Genomic DNA, 11,320 nt, shown 5'->3' with positions numbered 1-11,320 from the left:
GAGAGCTGAGGGTGGGGCAGCCCCGAGCTGCGGGGAGCCCCAGGGACCCGCCTGCCCAGAGCTTCGCTGGGGCTGCCTACCCAATACGCTCCCGCCAGCCGGCTCCGGTTGTCATGGAGCCGGGAGGCGGTTGCCACAGAGACCGACGTGCGAGGACCAGCCAATCAGTGCGGAGCTGCGGCGCCAGCTCACCTCTCGGATGGAGGCGCCAGGCTGGGCGTGGACCCTGCGCCGGGGCAGCTGGGGTCCGGGCGGCCGGGCAGAAGCACTGCACCGCCGCCTCCCCCAAAGCGCCCCTGCCCTCTAGAACCTTCAACCACTCAACAGCCCCCGCACCCCGAGTTGTGCCGACTCTCCGCCTTTCTCCGACCCAGCTAAGGCGTGATGCCGCCCTGGGTCGGCCCAGCCTCCGACTGGCCCCGAACCCCTTTCCAGTTAAAGAGGGGATGCTGCGGGAAAGGCGGGGCCGCGCGCCGCGGGAGGAGGGCGCAGCCGGGTCGGGGGGAGGCCCCCGCCCCCCGCGCTCCGCAGTGCCTGGCGCGCCCGCGCACGCTCACTCGGGGCGCCCTGCGGGCGGGGCGGCGCTGACGTCACCCACTGACCCCCTCCACCCCCTGGCCGAGGGGCGGTGGCCGCGCAGGCTCCGCGGGACGGACTCACAGACGGACCCGGGACGGAGGGACGGGCGCACGGCCAGGCCATGCCCGGGGAGGCTGCTCGCGCCGAGCTGCTGCTGCCTGAGGCGGGCGGCCCGGGTCCCCGCACAGGTGAGGCTGCAGCGCTCTCCCGCCTGCGTGCGTCCCCGCCGCCCTGCTCCTTCTGCCTGCCTGTCCCCTCTCCGTGCCTGTTCTCTCCGTCCCCTCCCGGGTCCTTTCGGCGCCCTGAACCCCCTTCACCCGAACCCCGACCGCCCCTCCCCGGTCCCCACTCAGCGCTGCGGGGAAGGGCAGGGTGGAGCGGGGATGTCGTCCCGGAGCCGGGAGGCCTGCGAGCGCCCCGGGCTCCTTGCGCTCCGTGCGCTCCGGCCGCGGCCCGCCCGCTGGGCCGCCGCGCCCCATTGTCCGCGCAGAGCTTTGGGCCGGGCGGGCCTGGGGGGCTCTGGACCGGAGGCGGCGGGTTCTCAACTGCACCTCAGCCTCTGAGGACACACGGAGCGCAGGGCGCCGGCCCCCCAGCTGTCTGAGGGCTGCCTCAGCATGGGCGACTGGCCCAGCCCGGGAGGAGCAGGCCCAGCCCTGGAGGCTGAGGAAGCCACAGGGGCAGCCTGTGGATCTGGGAGGCCCGAGGCCCTGGGGGAGCATGGCCTGGGAAGAGTGGCCCCCGAGGGCAGACCCGCGTCCTTGGAGAGGCCAGGTCAGCAAGTGTCAGTGGAGGCTGAGGGGTCTGGAAGACCAGGCAGGATGGCCTGACCAGCCAGGTCAGCCATGTGTGGCTTCAGGAGGGCCAAGGGCACCTTGCTGTGGGTGAGAAGTCACCTGCAGATGGAACCAGTACTGGGGCCAGGGGGCTGGCCTGCCTCTGGGGTCCAGTAAAGAGGGTGGGGGCTGGGACTCCCCAGACTGGGGCTGGCTCTGCTGGGACTGCTTGGTGACCTTGAATGAGTCATACAAACCTTTGACCTTTGGCTTCCCTTCCACTGCCCCCTTGGCCCATGTCCACCCTCCCTCTGCCCCGGGGCTCTGGAATCCAATGCCAGTGGGCAGGGGTGCCACTCCAGGCTCAGTGCCAAGATCCCAGTCTCTAGCACCCAGCCCTGCCTGCCACACCCACCTCCAGGAGCTGAGTGTCCATCACACCCCAGTGGAACCAAAGGACCCCCTTCTCAGGACCTCCTGGCCACCCTGGCACCCTAGCGGTGTGGCCCAAGGGCCTGGGGCTCTGCTGCTGCTGCTGCCTGGGGAGAGGCCACCCCTTCGCAAGCTTCACCTCTAATCCTGGCAGATACTCTACTTTGCAGACAGAAAGCTGAGGCACAGGAGGTGTTGCACTTGTGAGCGGTCATGGGTGAGCATGGTAGAGCAGGAATCCCCCAGAGAATGCCCCTGGAGCCTGAGCAGCCCCTGTGCACAGCCGTGGGACCCACTCACATGTTCCTGACAGAAGGAACAAGCCCTGCCAGCACCACGGGGCGGCTGCCACCGTGGAGAGACTCGGCCAGGTCCTCCTGCAGCCTCTAGAGCCCACGGGCCCACCACAGCTGAATACAGGGCAGGGCAGGGCCCCCTCTGAGTTCCATGGGATGGCCATCGTCACTGCCAGCACTGCCCCATGGCCTAATGCTCCAGCTCAGCCTCAGTGGGACGCCCTGCCTGAGGACCTGCTTCCCATCCTCCCTGTGCCAGCTCTGGGAGTAGGAGTCGGGCAGAGCCCGGTAAGACCCTGACAATTGGCCTCAGGTGGAGGCAGCAAGAGCAGAGGGATGAGGCAGAGAGGCGGGACTCCCACTTCACAGCAGGCATGAGACCTGGAATGTTCCAGAGCTGAGCAATGCAGGCCCCTGCCCCCGCCCCCTGAGGCCCTTCTGACCTGGGAGGTCATGAGAGGGCCTGCCCTGCCAAGCTCAGCAGAGGCTGCGGCACAGATTAATTGCAGGGAGGCAGCAAGCCAGTGTCCGAGGAGACAGATGCTAGTTTCATCTTTATGGAGCATCTCGGAGAAAAGCCAGGGCGCCCCTTTGTGCCCACAGCCACACCCCACGCATTGTGACCCCACGCTGCTCATGGTGGTCAGAGAGCTTGGAAATTTTACCCAGACACAGCAATCCCCTCTCCCTCTCCTGCTCTCCCTTTTCAGCCAACACCCCCGGGGCCCCAGCCCTGTGCTCAGCTCTGGGCTGAGGGAGGGACGGCTGTGGCCTGGGGGCCGCTTCTCAGTGAGGATGCTGCCCTCCTCACACCCTCCTCTCTCCACAGATCTGTCCTGCGATGCAGCTGCGGCCACCACCCCGAGAGGGGACCAGCTGGAGCACTGTGCCCTGACCCCCGGGCCCAGTGCCCTGGCCCTCACGTTCCTGCCCAACAAGCCAGGAGCCAGGCCCCCACCAGAGGGAGCCAGCTGGGATGCAGGACCGGGCACCCCCTCAGCCTGGGCAGTCCCCACGGAAGGCGGCCCCAGCCCAGGGCCCCCCGAGGTTCGACCTGCCGAGGGTCCTCTCCTAGCCACCCTGGAGCCCCGGATTGTGATGGGCGAGGAGACGCACCGCGCACTCCCACCGTCCAGGGCAGCCCTGCCAGAGCTCAGGGACTGGGAGGGTGGGCACGCCAGCCTGAACCCACCCCCCGAGTTGTGTTCTCAGGGTGACCCTCCTGTGCCTTTCCCTGCTCTGGACCCTGACTCCTACTTCACACCTCCCTCCACCCCCACCGAGACAGCCTCTGCCCTGCTCCCCAGGAGCAGCGCTGGGCCCTGCAGGGACGCCCGGGATGCCCAGGCTGAGCCAGGGGGCTCACCACCTGCCTCGCCACCTGCCTCACCACCGGCCTCGCCCTCAGGCTCCTACATCACAGCGGATGGGGACAGCTGGGCCTCGTCCCCATCCTGCTCCCTGAGCCTGCTGTCCCCGGCTGAGGGGCTGGACATCCCCTCGGGCTGGGGCTTCTCCCAGCTGGGGTCCATGGCGGACGAGCAGGAGCTGCCCCCTGCTGGGCCCCCGGGCTCCCTGTCCTCAGAGTCCAGCCTCTCGGCAGACAGCAGCTCTTCCTGGGGCCAGGAGGGCCACTTCTTCGAGCTGGACTTCCTGGCCAACGACCCAATGATCCCCGCCGCCCTCCTGCCCTTCCGGGGCAGCCTGATCTTCGAGGTGGAGGCAGTAGAGGTGACGCCGCTGCCCCCCGAGGGAGAGGAGGCGGAACAAGAGGAAGAACAGGAGGGGGAACAGGAGGAGGAGGCCCCTGCCCCTGGAGGGGACCTGGCCGGGGAGGGCGAGGACGACAGCACTTTTGCCTCCTCCCTGCAGTCGCTGTCTGACCTCTCCATTACTGAGGGCATGGATGAGGCCTTTGCCTTCCGAGACGACACCTCGGCGGCCTCCTCTGACCCCGACTCGGCTTCCTACACAGGGGCAGATGACGAGAGGCTGTACAGCGGAGAGCCCCACGCCCAGCCCACCGCTCTGCTCCAGAACAGCCCTGACGAGGCCCTGTCCTGGGGCCCGGAGTGCGCTCCTGGGGTCTTGGAGGGAGAGGCCAGCCATGCCACTGAGAGCCAGGAAACTGCTGCTGAAATAGCTGGGGCGGAGCCCGCTTTAGGCCAGGCATCCACTGCGGCTGTGGCCCCGCACGCCCCACAGGAAGGCCCTGGCCTCACCGGGCTGACCCCTCAGGTCCTGGGGAAAGAGGCAGATTCCACTGCAGGACCAGGGCCTGTCGCCACAGCCACACCTCAGCCCCTGCAGGAGGGAGACGATGCCACCTTAGGCCTGGAGCCTCGGACTGCACAGGGCGTGGCAGGTTTCCTGCCAAGCCCAGACTCTCCGCAGGATTTGAAGGAGGAAGCGGGCCAGGGGCCTGCTGCTGCAGCCAGCCCTGAGCCACAGCCTGGAGAAGTGGATCTGGCCACACCCCTGCCCCTGCAGGATGCAGGCCTCCCCTCAGGCCAGGGGCCTGCTGCTGCGGCCAGCTATCAGGCCCTGCAGACAGATGCAAGCTGCCTCCCAGGTACTGAGCCCATGGCAACCTCGGCCCGGCGGGAAGGAGACAAGGCCTTGAGACTGAGGCCAGCTCCTGACGATAGGGACGCAGGCCACACTGGAGGCCCAGAGCCTCCAGCCTTGGACCAGGCCCAACAGGGCAGCCCAGAGCAAGCTGCAGATGCTGAAATACCCTGGGCCTCACAGGAAGATGCGGGCTGCCTCAGTCCTGCCACAGAGGCCCCAGACCCTGCTGAGCCTGACACAGAAGCCCCAGACATCTCCAAATCTGCCTCAGAGGGCCTGGACACCCCCAAGCATGACAAGGAGGTCCTGGGCACCCCCAAGCCTGCCTCAGAAGGCCTGGACAGCCCGGAGCATGACAAGGAGGTCCTGGACACCCCCGGGCCTGCCTCAGAGGCCCTGGACACCCCCGAGCATGACAAGGAGGTCCTGGGTACCCCCAAGCCTGCCTCAGAAGGCCTGGACACCCCCGAGCATGACAAGGAGGTCCTGGGTACCCCCGAGCCTGTCTCAGAGCACCTGGACACCACTGAACATGACAAGGAGGTCCTGGACACCCCTGAGCCTGCCTCAGAGGGCCTGGACAGCCCCAAGCATGACAAGGAGGTCCTGGACACCCCCAGGCCTGCCTCAGAAGGCCTGGACACCCCCAAGCATGACAAGGAGGTCCTGGACACTCCAGGGCCTGCCTCAGAGGGTCTGGACAGCCCCGAACATGACAAGGAGGTCCGGGACACCCCTGAGCCTGCCTCAGAGGGCCTGGACACCGCTGAACATGACAGGGAAGTCCTGGGCACCCATGAGCATGATAAGGAGGCCCTGGGTACCCCCAAGCCTGCCTCAGAGGGTCTGGACACCCCCGAACATGACAAGGAGGTCCTGGACACCCCCGAGCCTGCCTCAGAGGGCCTGGACACCCCTGAACATGACAAGGACGTTCTGGGCACCCATGAGCATGATAAGGAGGCCCTGGGTACTCCCAAGCCTGCCTCAGAGGGTCTGGACACCCCCGAACATGACAAGGAGGTCCTGGACACCCCTGAGCCTGCCTCAGAGGGCCTGGACAGCCCTGAGTGTGACAAGGAGGTCCTGGGCACCCCCAAGCCTGCCTCAGAGGCCTTGGACACCCCCGAACATGACAGGGAAGTCCTGGGCACCCCTGAGCACAATAAGGAGGCCCTGGGTACCCCCAAGCCTGCCTCAGAGGGCCTGGACAGCCCTGAGTGTGACAAGGAGGTCCTGGACACCCCCAAGCCTGCCTCAGAGGGCCTGGACACCCCCAAGCATGACAAGGAGGTCCTGAACACCCCCGAGCCTGCCTCAGAGGGCCTGGACACCCCCAAGCATGACAAGGAGGTCCTGGACACCCCCGAGCCTGCCTCAGAGGGCCTGGACACCCCCGAACATGACAAGGAAGTCCTGGGCACCCCTGAGCATGATGAGGAAGCCCTGGGTACCCCCAAGCCTGCCTCAGAGGGCCTGGACACCCCCAAGCATGACAAGGAGGTCCTGGACACCCCCGAGCCTGCCTCAGAGGGCCTGGACACCCCCAAGCATGACAAGGAGGTCCTGGACACCCCCGAGCCTGCCTCAGAGGGCCTGGACACCCCAGAACATGACAAGGAAGTCCTGGGCACCCCTGAGCATGATGAGGAAGCCCTGGGTACCCCCAAGCCTGCCTCAGAGCGTCTGGACACCCCTGAGCATGACACAGAGAGTCTGGATACCCCTGAGCATGACACAGAGGGCCTGGACATCCCTGAGCCTGACATAGAGGCCCTTGGAACCCCTGAGCCTGCCTCAAAGGGCCTGGACATCCCAGAGCGTGACACGGAGGCCCTGAGCACCCCCAAGTCTGCCACAGAGAGCTCGGACACACCCATGCCTGAGACCGAGGCCCTGGACACCTCTGAACCTGCCACGGAGGCCCTGGACACCCCTGAGCCTGACACAGAGGCCCTGGACACCCCCAAATCTGCTATGGAGGCCCTGGACACCCCCGAGCCTGACACAGAGGCCCTGGACACCCCCAAATCTGCTATAGAGGCCCTGGACACCCCTGAGCCTGACACGGAGACCCTGGATACCCCCAAATCTGCCATGGAGGCCCTGGACACGCCCAAGCCTGCCACAGAGGCCCTGGACACCCCCAAATCTGCTACAGAGGGCCTGGACACCCCTAAGCATGACAAGGAGGGCCTGGCCATGCCCAGGTCTGCCATGGAGAGTTGGGATACCCCTGAGCCTGACTCGGAGGCTCTGGACACCCCCAAGCCTGACATGGAGGCCCTGGGAACCCCCAAGTCTGCCACGGAGGGCCTGGACAACCCTGAGCCTGACATGGAGGCCCTGGGCATCCCCAAGTCTGCCATGAAGGGCCCGGACACCCCCGAGCCTGACATGGAGGCCCTGGACACCTCTGAGCCTGCCACGGAGGCCCTGGACACCCCTGACCATAACATGGAGGCTCTGGGCACCCCCAAGTCTGCCATGGAGGGCCCGGACACCCCCGAGTCTGATGTGGACATCCTGGGCACCCCCGAGCCTGAAATGGAGGCCCTGGACACCCCCAAGCCTGACGTGGACATCCTGGACACCCCTGAGCCTGACATGGAGGCCCTGGACTCCCCTGAGCCTGACATGGAGGCCCTGGCAACGCCCCTGCCTGAGACGGAGGCCCTGGACACCCCTGAGCCTGACACAGAGGGACCGGACACCCCCAAACCTGACACGGAGGGCCTGCACACTCCCAAGCCTATCACAGAAGCCAGGGACACCCCTGAACCTGACACAGAGGACTTGGAGACCCCCGAGCCTGCCATGGACACCCCTGCCATGGAAGCCAGGGACATCCCCGAGCCTGACACAGAGGCCGGGGACACCCCCAAACCTGCCACGGAGGCCCTGGAGACCCCTAAGCCTGACATGGAGGCTCTGGACACCCCTGAGCCCGACACGGAGGCCCTGGACATCCCTGAGCCTGCCACAAAGGCCCTGGACACCCTTGAGCCTGACACGGAGACCCTGGACACCCCCGAGCCTGCCACAAAGGCCCTGGACACCCCTGAGCCCGACACGGAGACCCTGGACACCCCTGAGCCTGACACGAAGGCCCTGGACACCCCTGAACCTGCCACGAAGGCCCTGGACACCCCTGAGCCCGACACGGAGGCCCTGGACACCCCTGAGCCTGACATGGAGACCCTGGACACCCCTGAGCCTGACACGAAGGCCCTGGACACCCCTGAACCTGCCACGAAGGCCCTGGACACCCCTGAGCCCGACACGGAGGCCCTGGACACCCCTGAGCCTGACATGGAGACCCTGGACACCCCTGAGCCTGCCACGAAGGCCCTGGACACCCCTGAGCCCGACACGGAGGCCCTGGACACCCCTGAGCCTGACATGGAGACCCTGGACACCCCCGAGCATGCCACGAAGGCCCTGGACACCCCTGAGCCCGACACGGAGGCCCTGGACACCCCTGAGCCCGACATGGAGACCCTGGACACCCCCGAGCCTGCCACAAAGGCCCTGGACACCCCTGAGCCCGACACGGAGGCCCTGGACACCCCTGAGCCCGACATGGAGACCCTGGACACCCCCGAGCCTGCCACGAAGGCCCTGGACACCCCTGAGCCCGACACGGAGGCCCTGGACACGACTGAGCCTGCCACGGAGGCCCCGGACACCCCTGAGCCTCCCACGAAGGGCCTGGACACCCCTGAGCCTGACACGGAGACTCTGGACACCCCCGAGCCTGCCACGGAGGCCCTGGACACCCCTGAGCGTGCCTCCAGTGGAAAGGAAGTAGCTGAGGATGTGTTGGTGCCCGAGTGGAGAGCCTGTCCTGATGCCGGCGTGCACACTGGTGGTGGAGCTGAGCCCCACTTGCTGCCAAAGGAGGCCCAGGGGGCCAAGAACCAGTGGAGTGGAGGCCTTAAGCCAAGGCCGCAGGGTGCCGGGAAGGCTCCCAGGAGCAGCAGCCCAGAGGGGTGTCCTGCTGCCTGCCCCGAGGTCAGCCAGGCACAGCCCCCAAGCCCAGTGGAGGAGGGAAGGGCCACCCCGGAGCCCCGGCTTCCAGGGGCTGTGGCCTCAGAGGCCTGGCTGGGCTCCTGTGCAGAGCCTCCATTGAGGGCTGTGCCCAGGCTGGGTGAGGGCTACCCCAAAGAGCCTGCCCCCACATCCCCACCTCCCTCCTGGCAGCCAGAGCCTGTTCTGAGCCTGGGCAGTAGCCAGCGGGCCCAGGCAGCACCCAGAATCCCCGGCCCCTTCCCACCACAGTCCCTAGAAAGCCCCACGGGGGGCCTGCCCAGGGCGCCCCAGGACAGTATCCTGGGCTCTGAGCCCTCTGCTGCTGGTGTCCTCGTGGAGGCAGCCCCGCCTCCCATGGCGCTCCCTGGCCCCTGCCCTTGTCAGGGCCCCCGGGAAGACTCAATGGAGGGTGAGGAGCCCCCGGGCTCTCCAAGCCTCCCATCCCCCAAGGCAGGAGCCCAGCGGGCGGTGGCTGCCTTCTCAGGAACCACAAACCTCCCGGGGGCCGGACAGCGAGTCACCCTCCCGCCCCACGCCCCCCTTCTCAGCCCCAAGGCAGCCTCCAAGAGGGGCAGCCATGCCAAAGACCTGGCCTCACAGCTCTCACCCCCCTGCCAAGTGCCTCCTGGCTCTGGGCCCTGGAGCCCAGCCGGCCCTCGAGGGCTCCCAGCTACTGAGCATCAGGACGACCAGGACAGCCTGGAGGAAGGTGAGGGGGACCCCGGGCTGGAGCGCTGTCCTGAGCAGCAGGACCAGAGGCAGTGGGGTGGGCCAGAGGGGTTCCTGCTCCATGGTGCAGAGCTGTCCTCACACCTCTCCTGTCCCCAGACTCACCACGAGCACCGGGCTCAGGCCAGCACTCAGACAGCCACGGGGAGTCATCAGCCGAGCTGGAGGAGAACTTCTCAGGACCGCAGAGTGCGCAGTGCCCAGCCCAGGTGCCTGGCCCAGGGGGGAGGGTGCGCCCCTGGGAAGGCTCCACACCCACCCTCGGATGCTCAGACCCCACCCTTCCCCAGGCTGCAGCAGGCAGTGGCAGCGAGGAGACCGTCGCCAAAGCCAAGCAGAGTCGCAGTGAGAAGAAGGCCCGAAAGGTGGGCTGGGGGCCTGGCTGCACAAGGGGACCCCTCTCACCCCATGGCTAATGAATCCTACCAGTGGGGGTCCTTGGGGAATTCAGTAGTGAACACCTTGTGAAACAGCTGGGGCCTGCATGTCAGTTGAGGTGGCCCTCTCAGCCTGAGTCCAATGCCCTACTGTACACAAGGGGGGGGCTGCCTGGGGTCCCAGAGACGACTGTAGGGGTCCCATGAGGAGTCCCATGGAGTGCTGCCCAAGGTCCAAAGAAGTCTGCTTACATCCAGAGATGGTCCCCAGGAGTTGGCAGAGCGCTCATCCCCTAGCAGTGTGCTGCTTGCCCCTGGGCCTGCTCCTTTCCCCCCACCCCCCACTGGGACCCCTGGGGCTGACACCCAGGTCTGAGCCCCTTGTGCCCCCAGGCAATGTCCAAGCTGGGCTTGCGGCAGATCCAGGGGGTCACCAGGATCACCATCCAGAAGTCCAAAAACATCCTTTTCGTCATCGCCAAGCCCGACGTCTTCAAGAGCCCGGCCTCGGACACCTACGTGGTCTTCGGAGAGGCCAAGGTTCGACTGGCCGCGGGCACGGGCAGGGGCTGGGGGTGTGGACTTGGCTGACAGCTGTGCCCTGTGCTACAGATTGAGGACCTGTCCCAGCAAGTGCACAGAGCCGCCGCCGAGAAGTTCAAGGTGCCCGCGGAGCCCTCTGCCCTGGTCCCTGAGTCTGCACCCGGGCCGCATGTGAGGCCATGCGAGGAGGAAGAAGGGGACGAGGAGGAGGAGGAGGTGAGGCCCAGGGATGCTGGGCCCTGCCTCAGGCATGCAGGCGGGGAGGCTCTGCTTGGGGGGACTTGGCCTAGGGGAGTTCTGCCTGTACGGTCTGGGGGAGCACTGCCTGTGGGGGTCTAGGGGAGGTCCACAGGGTCGGGGGTGGGGGGGTGGGCCCTCAGAGACTCTGCCTGGGGTGTCGGGGGGGGGGGCAGCTCCAGCAGCTCCTGCTTGCCGCCCTCCAGGTGGACGAGGCGGGGCTGGAGCTGCGGGACATTGAGCTGGTGATGGCGCAGGCCAATGTGTCGAGGGCCAAGGCTGTGCGGGCCCTGAGGGACAACCAGAGCGATATCGTAAACGCCATCATGGTGAGTGACTAGGCCCCTTCGCAGACACCCTGGCTGGCTCTGCTGGGGCCTCTCCCACGTGACCCTCTCTTTCTACATTTCCTGCAGGAGCTGACAATGTAGCCGCTGACCAGTGACCCAACTCCATCCCTGCCCCTCAGCTCTGCTGCTCAATAAATGAGTCTTCCCTCATTGTTTCTCTGTTCCTGCTCCAACTGCTCCCCAAGCACAGGCTCTGGCTGAGCAGGATTTGAGGCGGCGTGAAGACATTTCCAGAGGCTACACAGAACCCAAGGAGTGTGGTGGTCCAACCCCCACATCTTCAGAGGGTGGTGGTCCTTCCCACATGTCCCCAGAGTCATGGCCCTCCCCACCGTGTCCCCAGAAGGTTCTAGAGTGTGGTGGTCCTCCCCTCGTGTCCCCAGAAGGTGCTGGCCCTC

At 66.7% G+C, this 11,320-nt stretch overlaps 1 protein-coding gene across 2 annotated transcripts; it reads left to right on the top strand.

Moving 5' to 3' along the window:
* The first annotated feature begins 522 nt into the window (after nucleotides 1–522).
* Nucleotides 523–11,072, top strand: NACAD (NAC alpha domain containing). Of its 2 annotated transcripts, XM_070615524.1 has the most exons (9): nucleotides 581–767; nucleotides 2,913–8,122; nucleotides 8,213–9,395; nucleotides 9,515–9,624; nucleotides 9,706–9,780; nucleotides 10,186–10,332; nucleotides 10,405–10,551; nucleotides 10,779–10,901; nucleotides 10,989–11,072. In XM_070615524.1, the coding sequence occupies exons 1-9, from the start codon at nucleotides 701–703 to the stop codon at nucleotides 11,001–11,003; spliced, it is 7,077 nt and encodes a 2,358-aa protein (XP_070471625.1). In that variant the 5' UTR covers nucleotides 581–700; the 3' UTR covers nucleotides 11,004–11,072. The 2 variants fall into 2 exon arrangements, with proteins under 2 accessions (XP_070471624.1, XP_070471625.1); XM_070615523.1 differs by having other exon boundaries at nucleotides 523–767; nucleotides 2,913–9,395.
* The last annotated feature ends 248 nt before the right edge of the window (nucleotides 11,073–11,320 follow it).

Source organism: Equus przewalskii, chromosome 4 (assembly GCF_037783145.1).
Source record: "Equus przewalskii isolate Varuska chromosome 4, EquPr2, whole genome shotgun sequence".
NCBI classification, from domain to species: domain Eukaryota; kingdom Metazoa; phylum Chordata; class Mammalia; order Perissodactyla; family Equidae; genus Equus; species Equus przewalskii.
This window is presented reverse-complemented; position numbering and strand designations above follow the sequence as displayed.